Here is a 19723-nt window from a genome sequence, read left to right on the forward strand (position 1 = left end):
GGAACCATATACACAAAAAGGTTTTAAAAAGACAGAAGTATCTATTTAAGAACGCTTTTCACAATGAAGCCCATTATTATGTGTAATTAGCATATGCTGAAATCATTTAAAACTAAGGTGCAGAACTACTAAGAACACCCAACATCATTCCGACCTCCTCATCGATGCACACGTGGCCCCAGCCTCTGGCTTCCTCACACGTGCACACACAAGCAGGTGCACAGAATTTTTTTCCAAGACAGGGTTTCTCTGTAGCTTTGGAGCCTGTCTTGGAACTAGCTCTTGTAGACCAGGCAGGCCTCGAAATCACAGAGATCCATCTGCTTCTGCCAAGATCCACTTGTCTCTGCCTCCTGAGTGCTGGGATTAAAGACATGTGCCATCACTGTCCGGCGCACATAAATGTTTTTACACGTCTTTTGGTTATGTTTTGTTTTTGTTTTTCTAGACAAGGTTTTCTGTGTAGCCCTGACTGTCCTGGAACTTGCTCTGTAGGCCAGGGTAGCTTTGAACTCACAGAGATCCACCTGTCTCTGCCTCCCAAGTACTGGGATTAAAGACATGAACCACCACAGCCTGGCTTTATGGCAAATCTTAATGGTGGGTGTGTGAGCAGGTACAACTTTTCTTAGAAGGCAATTGGCAGTGTCAGAATTTAAATAGTTGTATCTCATCACCTCACTGGTCCCGAGGAACCTGCCTGACTCCATTTTGAAGGCAGGAGCCATTGATTAAAATGTTTCCATTGACTCTAAGAGCTGAGCTTAAGTCTTTTCTGGAGCCTGACCTGCCCCAGCCCATGACCTTGACTTGTTTTGAGAATACTCTCATGCTCCCTAATCACATGGCAACCAGATAGTGGGCTTTCTGTCTGTCTGAGACTTTTCTGTATTCTCTTATTTCCCACTGTCTCTTCTGTAACTCTGCTTTGTAGCTACTTGTGATTTTACTCCTTAAAAGGGGCCCAAGAAATGGATTCCAGACTGCTCTCTGCTCTCTTTAACCAACTTAGGAGGCAGTCACTGGCCATCTCGAGGGCACTCCAATAAAACCAAGCTTGCCACAAATTTGATACAAAATGATAGTGGTCTTATTCTCGCCCTGAGGGATTAACAGTCCATCTTGTGGTGAGTCAGCCAACACATGCAGCGGGAAAGCAGATGGTAAATGACTCAGGTGACTCTAGGTTGTTCAGGGCCAGCTGAGACCCAGGTGAGCTGGCTCCAAAGCAAAGAGGACACAAAGGCTAAGGCACTTGAAGACAGTTTTTAAAACAAGGCCCAGAGTGAAAGAGGAGGGTTTTCAAGGAAACAGCCATCCAGTAGTGGGAGAAGTAAAACTTTGAAAAGGAGATAGTACCTTGGCCATCAGAACATTTATTATAAAATGATATCTAGACGGGTGTGGTGGTGCGCACCTGTAATCCTAGCACTTGCGGGGAGGAGGGAGAATCAGGAGTTCAAAGCCAGACTGGAACGTAGTGAGCCTGAGCCCACCCATCTCAAAACAAAAATAAAGTAAGAAAACTCAGTGAAATTTTGGTTTGGTGTTTCTGAAATAACCCTAAACAGCTCTGCCACTTTGTACACCACATTTACACAAAGCAGGATTCTCAGCATTGAGCGTTATGAAATTGAAACACCCATCACTCTGGAAGACAGGTGACCTCTATATTCTGCAGCATCAAATATTCAGTCGAGATTGCTTTATGTAAAAGTAAACAAGGATACTCATCTCATTAGTATGCAAATGATACCTTTAATAAATTATACAAATGCTGTACAACAAAGGGTTTAAGATAAATTTCCTGGTAACTTATCATCAGTAAATGTAGAGATGCATACTTAATTATCTATATACTCAAGGTCCTATAAAAATTTCTACAGGGTCTCAGGGTGTGTGTGTGGGGGGGGGGACATTTAAGCCCTGTTCTACCTTATATGACACGGGGTCGGCCCTCCAACTGCACTGTCTTTCCACAGAGCAGCCTTTAAGCAGAGACGATGATGATACTTGTAGACAAGGTAGTAGCCCAGGCTGGGCTGGAACTACACAGCCCAGGCTAACTTAAATAAATAGTATCCTCATGCTTATGTCTCCCAAGTGCTAGGATTACAGATGCAAGCAACCACACAGGAGTTACCTGGGCTTCTGGGAGGATTATGCTCCTGATGAGACATTTGACATGTCTGGGGGAATGAGGGAGGTGTTTGCTATCAATTAGCTGGCTGTTGGACACTCGACAGCACACGGGGCTGCTCCGCACAAGGAACTGTGGCCCCAAATGCCAAGCTGAAATGGAGAAACCACTTTAGAGCCACTTCCAGGTTCTGGGATGTGCTGACTGGGAGGCGGAGTTCTGTTTACAAGCAGACACTCTCCAGGTGCTCCAACCACTGCTGCCAGGCTTCAGGACCAGGTACTGGGCGGACCAGAAAGGGGGCAGGTAAACAAAACAAGCAAGCCCCTCCCAAGTCACATTTAAGGCTCCTGAGCCCTTCTCCACCTCAATCAGCAAATGCCTACTGATTCCTGCAGTGAGGTGCCCCATCTCCTCTCAACAGCAGTTTAAGAGGGCCAGGAAGGTGGCTCAGGGGATGAAGAAGCTTGCTGTCAAGCCTGAATCCTGAATTTGATCTCTATAACTCATATGGTGGAAGTCGAGAACTCCCATAAGCCATTCTCTGACTTCCACATGCATGCATGCACACGCACACAAGAGCACACATGCATTCACAGCAGTTCAAGAAAGCAAGAGGTGTGGGGATCACATGAAGCAAGGTCTCGGGGCCTCTCCTGGGCAGACTCCTAATGAAGGACACACATGAGAGCCTGGCTGATATCTGTGCATCTCATAGATGCGCCCTTCCTTCCTTCTTAAGTACCGAGTGTGATGCCTGGCTTGTCAATTTCACCCAACTGCCAATGTGTTGGTTAGAAAGAGACACACCACATCAAAACTCCTTTTAAAATAATTTGTCTATTTAAATGTCTTGCGTCTTCCTCCTCCAGAGATTTACAAGCATCTATCGACATCCCTAAGACCGGAAGTCCACATTGAAGGGATAACCAGTAAAATCGTCAGTACCCCAAAAGGGTGGGAGTGGCACACGTAAACAATATAGCCCAATACAGCTCAGAAACTGGTGGCATATACACACTAGATCTGAGGTGCCAGGAGAAAGGATCCTTGAGACACAGATCCCACCCCCAAAAACAGTTCCAGCAAATTCAAGAAATGGTTCTCGGCGACAGACAATACTTAATCTTAAAGGAAAAAACAAAGATGAAATATTTTAATTTTTTTCACAAGTATTCTTAACATCATCATGTTTTAAATAGTCACACTAACAAGTTACATGTTTCACAAAAATACTTGTACAGAGGAATATTCTTATTTACATCCAGAGTTGCCATAATTAGGAGAGTCAGGATTCTCAGAAAAGACAATGGCTGTGTGAGATGCTTTAACATCTGAGACAGGCAAGGAGGATCCACAGAAAAGATGAACTTGGTGCCTACAAACTCCATGAAAAAGCAAGCATCACAGTGAGACCAGCGGGCTACACAAACAAGGCTAGACAATTCCAGCCAGAAAAGTGAGGCAACCGAGTAAACAAACACCTTTGTGGAGAGGCCAGCCCCAGCCCTGTGCACGCTGCCAAGTGCCCAAGTGTAAGGGAGCAGCTGACCATACAGTCACACCCTCTGAACTGCAGCAGATAGACAGCACCCTGATGCTTACTACAAAGTGAATGACTTGCCTAATCCCAGCGCTGGCTAGAGAAGACCAACGTGGGCCTCTGAGTCCTATCCCTACAGGAAATGAAGAGATTCAAAATAGGAAATGACAAGACTCAAAGATTTCTCATCCACAATTTCTGTCTGGGAAATGGAGAACACTTCTGAGCAATGCTGGCTGGCCTCCAACTGTGCACAAAGGGAAGTGTGCCCAATACAATCCTGAAAATGGCCAAACAGAGGCTGGCACGTGACATACTAATGTTCTTACAAGAATAGTGGCTATACCTTCCTGTAAACCAAAATAAAACTTCCTGATAAAAAAAGGAAATCATCAATATACTTCTCTACACTATACAAATAATCTTCCTTTTCACCCTAAGGTGCAAACATGTATTTGACTTTGATACCAAGTGGTCCGTCCGGCCGCAGACAGAAGAATGTCACCCCTGTGTTCAGTCCTTCCAAGGGACTCTAAACTCTACATCCCCAGTGGGATGTGAAGGGAGGCAGGGAAGAAGTGTTTCCCCCTGTCCCCAGAACCCTGGAATAGAAGCCATTTATGGCAGGGTAGAATCCTCATTTCCAATCCCAATAGTGAAAACACCCAGGTGTCAGTCCCGAGTCACAGGACACCCAGGGAGGGGCAGGGGCCCTGGATAGGCAGCCACTGGAGCAGACACAGCTGACTGGACTAATAGGGGTCCTGCAGTGGCCTTCCAAGGGACACAGGACAGGAGGCAGGACAGAAGGGCCCAGGTACTCAGGAACACTGCTACTTGGATTCTTTTTCTTACAGTGACTTTTACATTTTAAGAATACTGATGACAAATATATATTCTCCTAAGTAGGAATTCAAATTTCCTAGAAACCTCATTAAAATGGAAGCCTACTGCTATGATGTCCGGCTCAGGGTGTGAGGACAGACAGAGGGGAGAAGTGGAGGCTCCCAGCCAGTCCCATTTGGCAGTCCCATTGCTGTGGTCTCTGTTTCCATAGGCAATAGTCAACATCTGGCCCAACTGAGCGATCTCGAGCAAACTTGCTTCCCTGGTTCCTTGGGGAGACTCTGTGGACCTCAGTAGCAATAGGTGAATACCTGCAGCTTACTCCAGTCATGCTGCCAGATCAGGAAGGTGTCACTCTGAGAGTAGAGATCTGAAGTAGCCCACAGCCGCCATGGTGTGGCACAGCCACGGTGTCCATGGCCACCAGACTCACAGGACGCATCTGGGCACTCTACTGAGCACAGAGGCACACACCATTATTTGTGCTTATGCCAACATACTACATGTCGTCACAACAGTCATGTAACTTAGAAGTGTTCAAATACAGACAAGTCCTCACCAGGGCCTGGATAAATGCACATAGCCCTGGAGACCGAATCAACATCTCTGGCAAGGTAGAGGTCAACAGGGAGAAGCAGGAGATGACATCATAAAGATACTTGTTTACATGGCTTCATTAATTTAACTAGTTAAAAGAAAGAGCTGTACACAGCTCAGAGGTCAAAGGGGACATTACTTCCATGTACCAATTCTCACTGACCTTAAACATAACTAAGAAGGAGACGTAGGGTGAAGTCTGACCAAATGCAACAGCAGCACATACTGCATGTTTCATTAGAAGGGCAGAGTGGCTAGCCAGTCATGGCAACACATGCCTCTACTACCTGCAGTGTCTGCCCAGGGCCTATCAGACACCTGCCCCACTTAACAAGAACAGAAGAGCCCACCATGAGGTCCCATGAGGCCTACCAGTGGCTGCTGAGATCTGTTTTTTTTTTTTTCAATTTCACAGCAGTCAAAGGAAATCAAGCTTATGCAAATGTATACAACACTACTTTTGCAAACTCTGGAGCTTGGATTTGGGGTTGGCACTGCCTTCTTGTTCAGAGTTTTCAGAGGGTGAGACTGACCTTCCTTTTCACCTACAAACTGGGATGCAACTGTGGCATCCACTTCACCCTGATACCCACCAACACTTTAGAAACCATGAGGGGACAGCAGGCGACTCTAAACAGGGATGAATACAAAGTCCTGGTTTACTGTTGGGTCTTTAGGCAGACTGCAAACATTACCCCTTTTCTCCTCAACAATGTGTGATACTAACCACAATCAATTCTGAGAAGTGTCTCCAAATATCCCACTGTCAATCATTAACATTACATCAATGAATATGCTTTCAGAAAAAACAAAATATTCACAGAAGTATACAACAATCTTACCTTTAAATAAAAATACTTTATTCATTCCTGACATGTTATCAAAATGTACAATATTAACCACGTAAAAATGGTACTTTGAATTAGCTGACTAGAACATATTTGGAGCATTTTTAATTAACTTTCTAAGAATAAAACCCACTTCCAGTGTCCCTTACCACACACCTTAACAGTCTGCATTGTGTACTTAACAATGGATACAGTGCCCATCAAAGAACACACAGCTGCACTTGGACACAGAAACTTACTACATTTGGGTTACCTTCCTTTCCAAAATCTGTGAGACATTTTCACTTCTTTTTATGTTTATGTAATCTTGTAAATGACAGAGAACACAGTACACCTGGCATTATACTACACACACACACACACACACACACACACACACACACACACACACGCACGCACGCACGCACGAACAGAGGATAAAGTGCAGCACAGCAGATCTCGTCTGTGACACTCACTTTCTCCAGGTGAGCTGAGCAGCTGGTCCCTCAGGGAGTCGAGGCCCTGCTTTATCAGACACTGGAGCCCTAGCTGCTTTGCTTTCCCTGTGGCTTCTCTCAGCAGCATCAGAAGTGTTGAAACTGAGTTGAAAAATCAACTCCCCAGAACTACAAGTGTGCTCCAATATTTTTCTTTAGCACTCAACACTGTTTACAAAGATGTTCCCAATGAGATCTTGTCAGTAACAAGTACGATTACAGCCACTTTAACGAAGGCAAAGCATTTAGCACGGCAGCAATCTCTACTGACCATGACACCAGACACCTGCCACTTCTGTAGGCAAGTGCCAGGCCCTAAAATGTCACAAGGTTTTGGCTGCATGTGTTTTGACATAGAATTATTTAACTAAAAACTGCTTTTGTTCCTGAGATGAGCACATAAATTAGACAACTCTCTATGAAGCTGCCACTAGGACCCCCGCTCCTTAGCTCCACACACTGTGGGTCACACTGGAAGCCTCAGTCCTCCCCGTGGCGCCATTTCTGTGACTCGTCCTGCCGAACATCTGGTCTAATTTGGTTTCTCATGCCACCTAACACATTGGATGTTGCTTCGGTGGCTACAATTAGAGGCTTGACCACTGCCGGTGGGATCTGGCGCAGAACTTCACCCACAGCGCCGGTGACCCCTCTGCTCTCGTGTTCTCGAGCTGCTGTCTCATAAATGGTCTGAGCCGTGTCTGCAATTCCCTGCAGAAGGTGGGAGGCAGAAAAGAGGAGAAAAGGTCAGAAACTAAGGTGCCACACACGTCACACTTTCACACTTAGCCAAAATGCCTACAACTAGACCAGAACAGAAAACAAGGAAAGCAGCCAGCTGCCCTCACTCTGCTCCCTAACAGGGCCCCAGCTGTGAAGGAATTGGACTCATCATGGCAGCATTTCTCTGCAACACTACTGTGCAGACAACGGTGCTTAGACAGTCCCAAGCAAGGAAGCCCACAGAAACACATCATAACCTAAAAGAAACTTCTGGCCCGACGAATCCCCCTAGCTAAATACAACTCTGCAAAGAGGGCCTCTGGAGTAAATGCTCTTGACAGAGAACCGCAGTGAGGATTCCTCTGATGCAGCCCAAGAAAACTTAGATCCACTCAGTGCTCAGAACACATGTACTCTGCCTACAATTATGAGCATGTCTTAGAAAAGAAGCATGGAACATATCCAATTAAGATAAAAATCCAAATCGAACACTTTACGGGGTTACATAGAAACTTCTGAAACCGTGAGTGGGCGCCTACAGTCGGTCCTACAGCTTCAGCAGCGCTCCACCCCTGTCACAACTGCTAAGTTTTGAGCTGAATGCACGCATGCTGGGCCGTGACAGAGCCCAACTTCATAGGAGTTCAGGATGTGTGTCCTGGGTAAGGGATCTCAAGGAGGGGCTGTCTGGATTAGAGGGCCTCTGCAGAGATTATCTTGATGACCTCAACTGAATAGGGAAGGCCCGCCACAGCTACTGTGGATGAGCAACTCCTGGGCAGGGAATCTCCAAGTGGAAAGGACGCAGTAGACCAGCAGCATGTGCTTCTACACATTTCATCCTTTGACTGCAGATGCCATCTCCAGCTGCTCTGAGTTCCTGATTTCCCCAACATGACACACTGTGCTCTGAACTGGGAGTTAAAATAAACTCTTTCTGCCTTAAGTTCCCTTGCTCAGAGTATCTACCACAGCAACAGGAAAGACACCAGGATGTCACAGGTGTGGAAGTGTATGTCCATAACCTCAGCACTGGGGCTATGGATTGGAAATAAGAGAGAAAGATCTATACTTCAGACGCAGTTCCCTGGGACCCCAAAGGCTACTTCTGTGCTGTGAGGACAGCTACACCATCTGACTGCTACCAGAATATGGTTAGAAAGGAAATCTAATGAATCCCAAGTAGAATGACCACAAACACCGCGTGTCATGGCAGGAAAAGGAAAGAGGCCTGTGAGTGTCCTGCCAACACTTGGAGAGCACCAGGCTTCACAAGCACAGTTGGTAAGCAGCAACACAGGGCACCTGCTGCCAAGCCTTGTGGCCTGACTAGATCCCTAGAACCCACAAACAGGAGAGAACCAATTCCACAAACTGGTCCTTTGACTTCTACATAAACCATGTGTCCCCCACAAAACAAAAACAAAAACAAAAACAAAAACAAAAACAAAAAAACCCAGAAAAGTAAGTAAATAAAAGTAAAAATCTAATGTGGAGATTCCCACAGTTACCACTAGCCAATTTTATGGGACTTCTTGCACACATGAACACAGACACAGCTAGAAAATATTCCCAGTTCAGTGTCACACAGGGAACAAAATGGGAACTAAATGCCCACCAAGAGGAAAACATGGATGGCATATTCCTACAATGAGATACTATGAGACCATTTAAATGATGTTATGTATTCATGGATGTATCGTGAAAGTGTTACTGGATACACAAAACACTCTTTATGCTAATTAAAATATAAACACTGCTATGTTCGGCTTAGGAAGACTTACACAATCTAACTGTAAAACTCTGTCTAGAAAAGCTGTGACAACTTCAGAACAGTGAGGGAAGCAAGAGGAAAGCACCGACTCAGCAGCAAACACACTACATTAAGCTACACTCACTACCTGGCTTTCTTCTGCTTTCCACATACCAGTCACATGCTACCATTAGCAGCTTACATGCCATTCCCAATGATTCTTCTAAGACATTAAAGTCAGCGAATACTCTTTGCTAGTTTCTATGTCAACTTGATATAGGCTAGGGTCACTTGGGAACAGAACCTCAACTGAGAAATGTCCCCACCAGACTGGCCTGTAGGCAAGCCTATGGAACATTTTCTTAGTGATTAATGGGTGGGGCCATCCCTGGACTGGTGGTCCTTGGTACTATAAGAAAGCAGGCTGAGCAAGTCATGAGGAACAAACCAGTAAGCAGCTCCCCTCCATGGCCCCAGCATCAGCTCCTGCTTCAGATTCCTGTTTGAGTTCCTGTCCTGACTTCCTTCAGTGACAGATTACAGTATGGAAGTATAAGCTGAAATAAAGCCCTTCCTTTCCAAGTTGCTTTTGGTCACGGTGTTTCATCAGAGCAATAGAAACCCCAACCAACAAACAGAGAAAGCATGCAAGCCAGTTCTGACTTGCCAGCTCTACATACCTCTTTTACAACACTGTAGGCCTTGGCCACACCTTCTCTCAGGTCCACTGGCTGGTGGGCTAAACGGTGATGAGGAAATCTCTTTGCCTTCTTGGGTTCAATAGAAAGGGTACCTGGAGACACCATGTCATAAGCAGTCTCTGCTGCTGCCTGGGTCATTTTGTCAAAGGGGAGAAATTAATTAGAAGATAGTCTGGAGCACTGGGCACCAAAAGTGTGGCAGTGCTCTCCTGTAGGGTATAGAGAACCCCCACACAGATGGCGCCTCTGCTTAAACGCCCATAACAAGAGCTTAAGACTTTCACACGTGAACAGGGAAGGTAAGCTAAAAGCTTGCATCTGGATTGAGCTGACCTACTCAACCCCTTCCTTTTATTATCCTATGTAGCAACTTTCAACACTTCTGTACAACCCTATTACATGTTCTTAAACTTAGCTCTGATCCTTTACATAGATCAGTGAAATAAAACCCCTGCTGACTTAATAACTGTTATTTTCTTAAAATATGCAAACAGACTTGGCAAGTTTGTTACCTAATGCTCAGTACTAGATAGCTAAACAACTACCAAGCACCAAACAAAGAGTGGTAGTGCACACCCGTACACCTGAACCCTTGGAAGGCTGAGGATATAAACTATAAGGACAGTCTGGGTTACATGGCAAGAATGTCTCAAAAACAAAATAAAACAAAACTCAGTATGATAGCAAATCATTATAAATATGATGTCTACCCTCAACATTTCACACATCTTCATGGGAGCTGCTATACAGGACTCATCTGTCCAGATGAGGCAGGCAGGGAATAGTACCTGTATGGTTTGAACCATTCTGTTTGTGAGTTCTAGAGCAGCCATTGCAGTTGAGGTACCAAAGGAAGCAGCACCTCTCTGGAAGCCTCTGACGATGCGGCCATCCTTCCGGTACTGCTCGATTGGCAGCCACACCAAGTCTTTGAGGCCTTGCACTAGACACAGAAATCACAATGATAACTGTAGGTGACAAGAGTCTAATCCGTTGGCTCCTTGTCTCATTCTCACCATGGTCCCCAAAGGCCAGGCTTCCCAAAAGAAATATAGGCTAAGCCATATATGTGATTGGAAGTATTCTAACAATTTTCTCAAAAGCAAACTTAAATTTAATATTTGTAACCCAGATATATCCAGAATATTTTTATTGTAATATAAAGTCATTATGAAAATTATACACGTGTGTGTGTGTGTGTGTGTGTGTGTGTGTGTATGGGGGGAGCCCAACCCTGAATGGAGGTTCTGACCCTAAAACTAGGGGTAAAGTTTTATGTTCATGTTAATATGCATGTAGGTTTTATAAAAAAATGTTCTTTTCATAAACTCTTAAGGTATCTGTAACTCCAAAAAGATTTAAAAAGACAACTCACCTAATTGAACTAGTGAATGCATAGGCCCAACACCTCCTAGGATTCCTGGTAGCTGGTTCTTCTTAATGTCAGTGAGCCATTCGGTGATTGCATATGAGAACAATTTGTCAATACCTAGCAAACTGGAGGAAATGAGTGTCAAGGCAAAGGAGGAATGGAGGCACACACCTAGGACTTCTCCTGTGTGGAAACTACATAGCACAGGGGCAAAACACTACAGATGCTCCTAAAATGGCAAAACATTTTTATATCATATAAATCAGCTACTAAATTCCCAATCTAAATCTGTGTGTGTGTGTGTCAGAGAGAAGATTAAAGACAAAGATTGACAAAGCTCAGGAAGCTTGCACAAGTGAGAGTGTCCTCCGCTGCTCTTATCTCTTGATCCCCCATGGCTAAGGTACACGGTACTAACCACAACCACATCTGTGAACCCAAATTCTTGTAACCAAATAAGCCAACTTACAGCTTTAACAAGTATCTTAAAATATCCTAAAGGAAAAATATTTTCAAGAAATACTACTCTGTTCCAACCACTTCTACACCCTCAAAACAAACATTAATGCCCGATCAGTAAGGTCCGCCAGAGCTGTGCTCTCTGCAGAAAGCACAGGGCAGGCGAGCAGTTAGCAAAAACACTCCACTTTTATCTCTACAGCAGCTAAGGCCTCACCTTAAAGTCTCGGCAGGTCAGCCTACTCACCCGTGCCTGTAGAAGAGCCTCTTCAGCTTTAGCTCAGAACAGTTCAACTGGGCCAGGCCAATCAAAATCCCGGCCAGTGTTCCCTGAAATAGGAAGAGAGGCCAATTAATCCATAAACTAAGGAGAGACTCCACATTTAACATAGCTGTTACTGGGAAAGTCCAAGCAATATTCTTTTTGTTGGGCAGGGGGAGTTTCGAGACTGGGTTTCTCTGTGTAACCCAGGCTGTCCTCAAACTCAGAGATCCGCCTGCCTCTGCCTCCTGAGTGCTGGGATTAAAGGCGTGCACCACCACTTACTTTCTACGACCTGGCTACTCAATATTCTTTAATGAAGATAAATACTTAAAATAATTATAGAAGGAAAACACTTCAGAGAGTTACAGAAAAAAATGTATTTTATATGGTACAACCCACTATGCCAGCTAATGATCAACAAGTATGAAATTTCACTTATAGTACTTAACATTTACTTAGAAGCACATAAAGGTGCTGGCTTCATGTTAGACACATGTACATGCATAAAGCATGACAACAACAACTTCATCTGCTATATTTTTTTCTTTTCTTTTTTTTTACTGAATCTATAAGAGACACAGAGAACACTGCTAAGATGGCTCAGAGGGTAATGATGACCTGAGTTTAGTCCCCAGATCCCTTCTGTAGGAGCGAACTGGCTCTCATAAGTTGTCCTCTGACCTCCACACAAGTGCCTCCTCTCCTCATGCATTCACTCCCTCCATAAGAAATAGATGCGATTTTTAAAAGGTAATTTTACATTACATATTCATGCAAAGTGTCCACACCTGGTCCATTGACACATGTTTGCCATGATAGTCAAGCCGAATAGGAACTTCTGCCGTGAATCTGAATTCTCTGGTGGGGGGGAACAAAGGGAGCTAGTTATATTCAAATTACTGATCATAAAATTAGACCTAACTGGTTAAAATGAAAAATCAAACAAAACCTCAAAATAAATTAGAAGCACATCTCATGTCCTAAATTCGAAAGAATGCCCTTTAGCTCCACTTTCTCTTAATCGCGACTAGACAGACAATTCTATTGTAGTTAAATGTTGTCACAAATGCCTTTTCTTAGTTTATTAAATGCTTATTCTTTAAAAAAAGTTTACATATTCTCAAGTCATATAGAGGCCAAATCAATAAAAATGGCCTCAAACATCAACAAGAAGCAGATAGGAGAGGCAAGAAGCCCATTCCCTGCTCAGTGTGAGCAGAGACAGAACCCCCTGGCCTGGCCCTTGCTGCTAACAACTACATGGGATTCAAGTACAGATGTCTCAGCTCTCTGAGCCTCAATTCTTCATCACTGTAAAATCACCCTGGCAAATTTCGGTGAGAATCTGTGAGATGAGTGCTTGTGAGTAGACGTGAATATACTAACAGTGGGAATTCTGGGGGTGAGTAAACTACACACTGTTGATATATGGCCAACAACACAGTGAGCTGTCTTCCTACAGCTGACTGGAAACTGAATGCTCAGAACCCAAACCATGATTTTCCCCAACAGCATAAATGCTAATGGCTGCACACCAAACCACCTCAGAAAAGCCCCCCGTACTTACAATAAAATGGCAATGTATTATCTATTGCAGTCAGTGTCTAAGCCTAGGTCCCAGGACCATTGCTCATCTCTGAACACACAGCTGCATCTGTTTACCTGGGCAGATACCTTTATTCCCTCGGCCTTTCCTATGCCTTTCTTCCCCGTGGGATAAGATGTGTTAACAGATAGACTCTTTGATTATTTGTATATTCAGTTAGCCAGAGATTCTTCACAGTGCCTAGATGGAAGTCTGAAACACAGTAAGTGCAATAGCCACTTGCAGAAGGAAGAAGAAGATTCTGACCGCTCACTAGAAAATCAGCAAGTAGATAGGTGATAATCAAGACCTTAGCTCACCACTAGCTGGTGTCTAACTCTCTGAGCAGGAGGAGTAAATGAGTACCACTCATTACCACCCCAGGGATCTAGACCCTCCAGGAGAATAGAGGGGAAATCTACAATCTATTTTCCATATTTCAAATGACCTGGCAAAAACATACAAAACAAACATTTGCCTAGATAAAAGGTAAAACTAAAGACTGTCGAGCCAGATGTAGTAGTATGTCTGTAACCTCAGCTACCTGAGAGACTAAGGAGGGAAGATCTAGAGTTTGAGCCTGGCCATAGTGAGACCTACCTCCATACAAGCAAAGTGTCAAGCTGAATTGGCATATTATTATTATGATTAATAAAGAGTTATTACTAAGACACAAATCACTGGAAGAAAGTAACAGAAATGAACATTTACAGTGAAATGTAGCACCAGCAGACCTTCATCTCTGGTCCTTCTTCCCTATGTGCTATTATTTCTACATCTATTTTCATTACTATGAGGGATCTTTAAAGCACAATGACACTTCTAAATAGTGTCCACTTGGGCCACATCCAAGGTCTTTTCTCACAACACAGAAAGACAGAGCCCCCAGTTTTACAGGAAGAAGGGCTTGTTCTTTGACCCTCCTTTTTCTAGAAAAGTCAAGACTCTGCCCTGACTAACAATGGCTAGGAAAAGAGGACAAGAAGAACAGATCAGTCAGCCAAGGAAGAAAAAACCTCCTGAATGAGAATGGCTGCCACACAGGCAAGCAGCAGCAGTGGTGCAGGGCACCTGAGCTTTCCGGGATGCTCTTTTGCCTCAGGAGGAATGACAAAAGCAGACTGAGGACTCAGCAGAAGGAAAAAGCAGTGTGAAGAGGCCAAAGGGCAGCCCCATGCTAAAGAACAAACACACTCAAAGACCTGGAAGGGAGCAGCAGGAGTAGAGTGGAACTTCCATCACAGGTTCAATAACAGACAAGCTCTGAAACCAGGGTTACTCTGCACAAACAAGGGGCGATAGTTAGACAGATAGTTATGCAAACAGGAGCATGAGGCACATAGCAATGTGAAGGACCACTGATGGCCCTCATGCTTGTAAGTCCACTGACACACTCCAGAGCCATCTTTAACTCCATAGAACTTCATTTGTTAATAAAATTAATATACTTACCTAAAAAACACAGGCTGGTCACTAAATGAAGCTTCCTCAGTTGAGAAGTCCTTCTCCTCCAGTCCACTAGCCCCCTCCACTGAATTGGCACTATGGTTTGAGGAAGGTTGCTTTGGCCCAGGGAAAGAAACAACTAGATTTGGCTCCTTTGAGGTACTCAAATGCCTTGGCAAACTGCAGGTGACATCAGCTCCAGGAGACTTTGTAACTGCAAACAAGAGGGGCGCATTTGAAGGCAGCTCTGAGACTTTCAAGCACCATGGCAATCGATACTGATCAGTCTGAGTGCTACACTGGGAAAATGTAGCTCCTATTACAGAGAAAATCTGTTCCCACCCTTACATCACTACTGTTACACACACCGATTCGTATTAATTAACATGGAATGTACATATATGAATAGGAATAAGCTCTGCAAGTCTATTCTTAAAAATAACACACAGCAATTAAAATCAGTCTAAGTACGTCCAGTCCTGATTTAGCATCCTGTAGATGCAGGGATAATTCAACCTACAAAAATCTATCAATGTAATCCACCATATAAACTGAAAGAAACAAAACATCAGATTATCTCATTAGATGCTGAAAAAGAATTTGACCAAGTGCAAGAGCCATTCATGATAAAGGTCTTGGAGAGATCAGAGACACAAGGAACATATCTAAACATAATAAAAGAAATATACAGCAAGCTGACAAGCCAACAACTAAATGGACAGAAACTCAAAGAAATTCCACTAAAGTCAGGAACAAGACAAGGCTGTCCACTCTCTCCATATCTCTTCAACATAGGTCTTGAAGTTCTGGCTTGAGCAATAAAACAACAAAAGGAAACCAAAGGGGGTACAAATTGGAAAGGAAGAAGTCAAACTTTTGCTATTTGCAGATGATATGATAGTATACATAAGTGACCCCAAAACTCTACCTGGGAACTCCTACAGCTGATAAATACCTTCAATAATATGGCAGGATACAAGATCAACTAAAAAATAACCAGTAGCCCTCCTATATACACATGATAAAGAAGTTGAGAAAGAAATCAAAAAAAGATCACCCTTTACAATAGCCACAAATAATATAAAATATCTTGGGGTAACACTAAACAAAGAGTGAGACACTTGTTCGACAAGAACTTTAAGTCTTTGAAGAAAGAAATTGAAGAAGATACCAGAAAATGGAAAGATCTCCCATGCTAGTGGATAGGTAGGATAACATAATAAGAAGGGCAGTCCTACTGAAAGTAACCTATCAATTCAATGAAATCCCCCTCAAAAATCCAACACAGTTCTTCACAGACCTCAAAAGGACAATACTCAACTTCATATGAAAAAACAGGATAGCCAAAACAATCCAGAGTCATCACCATCCTTGACATGAAGCTCTAATATAGAGCCACAGTAATGAAAACAGCTTGGTATTGGCATAAAAACAGACAGGTTGACAAATGGAATCGAATTGAAGACCCTGATATTAATCCACATACCTATGAATACTTGATTTTTTTTTTACAAAGAAGCTAAAATTATACAATGGAAAAAAGAAAGCATCTCAACAAATGGTGATGGTATAACCAGATGTCAATATGTAGAAGAATACAAATAGATCCAAATCTAGTTCCCATATACAAAACTCAAGTCCAAATGGTTTAAAGACCTCAAATTAAATCCAATCACACTGAACCTTATAGAAGAGAAAATGGAAGGAATCTTCAATGCATGGGTACAGGAAACCACTTCCTAAATATAACACCAGCTAGCCTGGGTCTGAAAAAGCCTGGGATAAAACCGGACTCACTGAACACAGCAGACAATGAGGACTACTGAGAACTCAAGAACAATGGCAATGGGCTTTTGATCCTACTGCACATACTGGCTTTGGGGGAGCCTAGGCAGTTCGGATGCTCAACTTACTAAACCTGGATGGAGGTGGGCGGTCCTTGGACTTCCCACAGGTCAGGGAACCCTGATTGCTCTTCAAGCTGATGAGGGAGAGGGACTTGATCGGGGGAGGGGGAGGGAAACGGGAGGCGGTGGCGGGGAGGAGGCAGAAATCCTTAATAAATAAATAAATTTAAAAAAAATATAACGCCAGTAGCGCAGACACTGAGAGCAAATAAATAAATAAATAATAAAAAATTAAAAAATAATAATAGCAAATAAAAGAATAAATAAATGGGACCTCCTGAAACTGAGAAAAGGACACAGTCAATAAGACAAAAACGCAGCCTACTGAATGGGAAAAGATCTTCACCAACCCCCGCATCAGAAAAAACACTGATATCCAAAATAAATAAAGAACTAAAAAAAAACTAGACATCAAAATACCAAATAATCCAATTAAAAAATGAAGTACAGATCTAAACAGAATTCTCAACAGGAGAATCTCAAAGACACTTAAGGAAATGTTCAACATCCTTAGCCATCAGGGAAATGCAAATCAAAATGATTCTGAGATACCATCTTACACCAGTCAGAACAGCTAAGATAAAAAACACCTCTTATGTTTTGCTTATGTTATGTTTATGCTGGAGAGGCAGAATAAGGGGAACACTCCTTCCTCCACTGTGGTGGGAATGCAAACTTATACAATAACTCTGGAAATCAGGGTGGCGATTTCTCAAAAAGTTGGGAATCAACCTTCTTTAAGACCCAGCAATACCACTCTTGGACATATACCCAAAGGATGCTCAATCATACTATAAGAACATTTGCTTAACTATGTTCATAGTAGCATTATTCATAATAGCCAGAACCTGGAAACAACCTAGATAAAGAAAATGTGATACATTTACACAATGTAATACTACTCAGTGGTAAAAAAGAAAAAAGAAAAAAAAAAGCGACATCTTGAAATTTGCATGCAAATGGATGGAACTAGAGAAAAAAAAAAACATCCTCAGTGAGGTAACCCAGACCCAGGAAGATGAGCATGTACTCACTCATAGGTGAATACTAGCTGTAAAGCAAAGGATAATGAGCCTATAGTCCATGACCCCAGAGAAGCTAGGTAACAAGGAGAACCCTAAGAAAAACATACATAGGTTCCCCTGGAAATGGGAAATAGATCTCCTGAGAAAATTGGGAGCATAGGGGTTGGGGGAGAAGGAAGGACAGGAGGGGAGAAGGAAGGGAAAAAGGAAGGGGAAGGGGAGAACTTGAGGAAATGGGATGGTCAAGATGGCAGAAGGATAGAAACAGAGAGCAAGGAAAGAGATACCTTGACTGAGGGAGCCATTATGGGGCTAGTAAGAAACCTGGCACTAGAGACATTCTCAGGAATCCCCAAGTATGACCCCAGCTAAAACTCTAAGCAATGGTGGAGAGGATGCCTGAACTAGCCTTGCTCTGTAGTCAGACTGATGACTATCTTAAATGTCATCATAGAACTTCATCCAGCAACTGACTGAAGCAGTGCAGAAATCCACAGTGGAGCACTGGGAGGAGTTCTGAAAGTCCAGTCAAAGAGTGGGAGGAATGAAAACATGAGCAAAGAATCAAGACTATGATGGGGACAGCCACTGAAACAGCTTACCTGAGCTAATGGGAGCTCACTGACTCTGGCCTAACAGTGAGGGAAGCAGCATAGAACCAAACTAGGCCCTTGGAATGTGGGTGACAGTTGTATGGCTGGGGCAGACTGTGGGAACACTGGCAGTGAGACCAGGATTTATCTCTACTTCTTGAACTGGCTTTCTGGAACCCATTGTCTTTGGAGACATACCTTGCTCAACCTGCATATAATGGGGAGGGCCTTGGTCCTGCCTCAAAGCACTGTGCTAGACTTTGTTGAAGCCTTGCCCTTTCTGAGGAGTAGTGGATAGAGGATAGGAGGGGGGGAGTGGAGGGAGTGTGAACTGGGATTGGTATGTAAAATGAGAAAAGATAGTTTTTTAAAAAAAAAAAAAAGAAAGAAAGAAAAGAAAGACAAAAGATGGTATTTGGAATACGAACTCTGAGCTTTTCCTAGCAGTGTGCAGTTCTGTGCTCTTGTAGTGTTTGTTGGGTGGCCACCACCAGCCACAGCTCTTTAGTCAGCAGTCGCTAGGGAAAACAACCAATACTCTACAATAGTGTGGTGCTGCCATCACTAAGTGGGCTCCAGGCATTAGATTCATTTCTGAGCTACAATACTCAGCTTACAAAGGCATTCTGAGGACGTGACCCCATCCTGAGTAAGGCCTCCATACACACCACAGAACCCTCAGACTGAACGTGTTAAGTACCTTCTGGATCTGGAGTCAAGAGAAGCTCCACTTCTGTAGAAAGACTTGTGAAGAAATCCTTGAGGAAGAACAAAGCGTCCTGGAATGGAGACAAGTCACTGTCACTAACAGGACAGTCTGCAGGCTGTATGCACCAGTCACCACTGCACAGCAGTCACTGCACTTCTCGTCGGCTCGCCCACCACTCATCTCTTCTTGTCACACACATACAAGCCCAGCATCCCTATTATTTTTTACAACTATGAAAAAATAAAGCACAAACACAGAAAAAGTAAAAACTAAATAGCTAGGAATGGGCAGGGTGTGGTGGCACCCGCCTTTAATCCCAGCAGTGGTCTATATGGAGGTCAATCTGGTTTGTGTCGCGAGTTCCAGGACAGTCGAGACTACTCAGACCCTGTCTCAAAATAGAAACAGAAACAAAACAAAACACAAACGACTAGGAAAAATTTCTAAATCAAAGTGTATTTTTGTTTTCTTTGAAAGAAAATGTTCTCACTTGCTCTTAGCATGTGTTCCCATTCTAAGTCAACAATGGTATCATCACTATTAGCAGCAGATGGTACATCTTAAATATTTACCTTGTGCCACTATTCCCTAGAACTTATTTCTTCTTTAATCACTACTATATTGCCTTAAGACAGTTCCTTCATTGAACAAGATATTCAAAATGGGAATTTGAAGCTGTGTGTGATGGACATGCCCATAAATCCAACATTTAGGAAACTAAGGCAGGAGGATTGC

At 43.4% G+C, this 19723-nt stretch overlaps 1 protein-coding gene across 2 annotated transcripts in view; it reads right to left on the bottom strand.

Annotated features, from left to right (window-relative positions):
* Positions 1-2744: 2744 nt before the first annotated feature.
* The window catches only part of Atg2b (autophagy related 2B), a 79897-nt gene continuing 62918 nt past the window's right edge, over positions 2745-19723 (bottom strand). For both annotated transcript variants that reach the window (XM_005343521.3, XM_026781005.1), the window contains 8 exons: positions 18980-19058; positions 14761-14968; positions 12512-12581; positions 11706-11788; positions 11003-11124; positions 10416-10570; positions 9607-9756; positions 2745-7161 (listed from right to left, as the gene is read on the bottom strand). In XM_005343521.3, the coding sequence (XP_005343578.1) occupies positions 6931-7161; positions 9607-9756; positions 10416-10570; positions 11003-11124; positions 11706-11788; positions 12512-12581; positions 14761-14968; positions 18980-19058 (1098 nt within the window). In that variant the 3' untranslated portion in view covers positions 2745-6930. The remainder of the gene's footprint in view (positions 7162-9606; positions 9757-10415; positions 10571-11002; positions 11125-11705; positions 11789-12511; positions 12582-14760; positions 14969-18979; positions 19059-19723) is intronic.

This window comes from Microtus ochrogaster, chromosome 1 (assembly GCF_000317375.1).
Source record: "Microtus ochrogaster isolate Prairie Vole_2 chromosome 1, MicOch1.0, whole genome shotgun sequence".
Taxonomy (NCBI): domain Eukaryota; kingdom Metazoa; phylum Chordata; class Mammalia; order Rodentia; family Cricetidae; genus Microtus; species Microtus ochrogaster.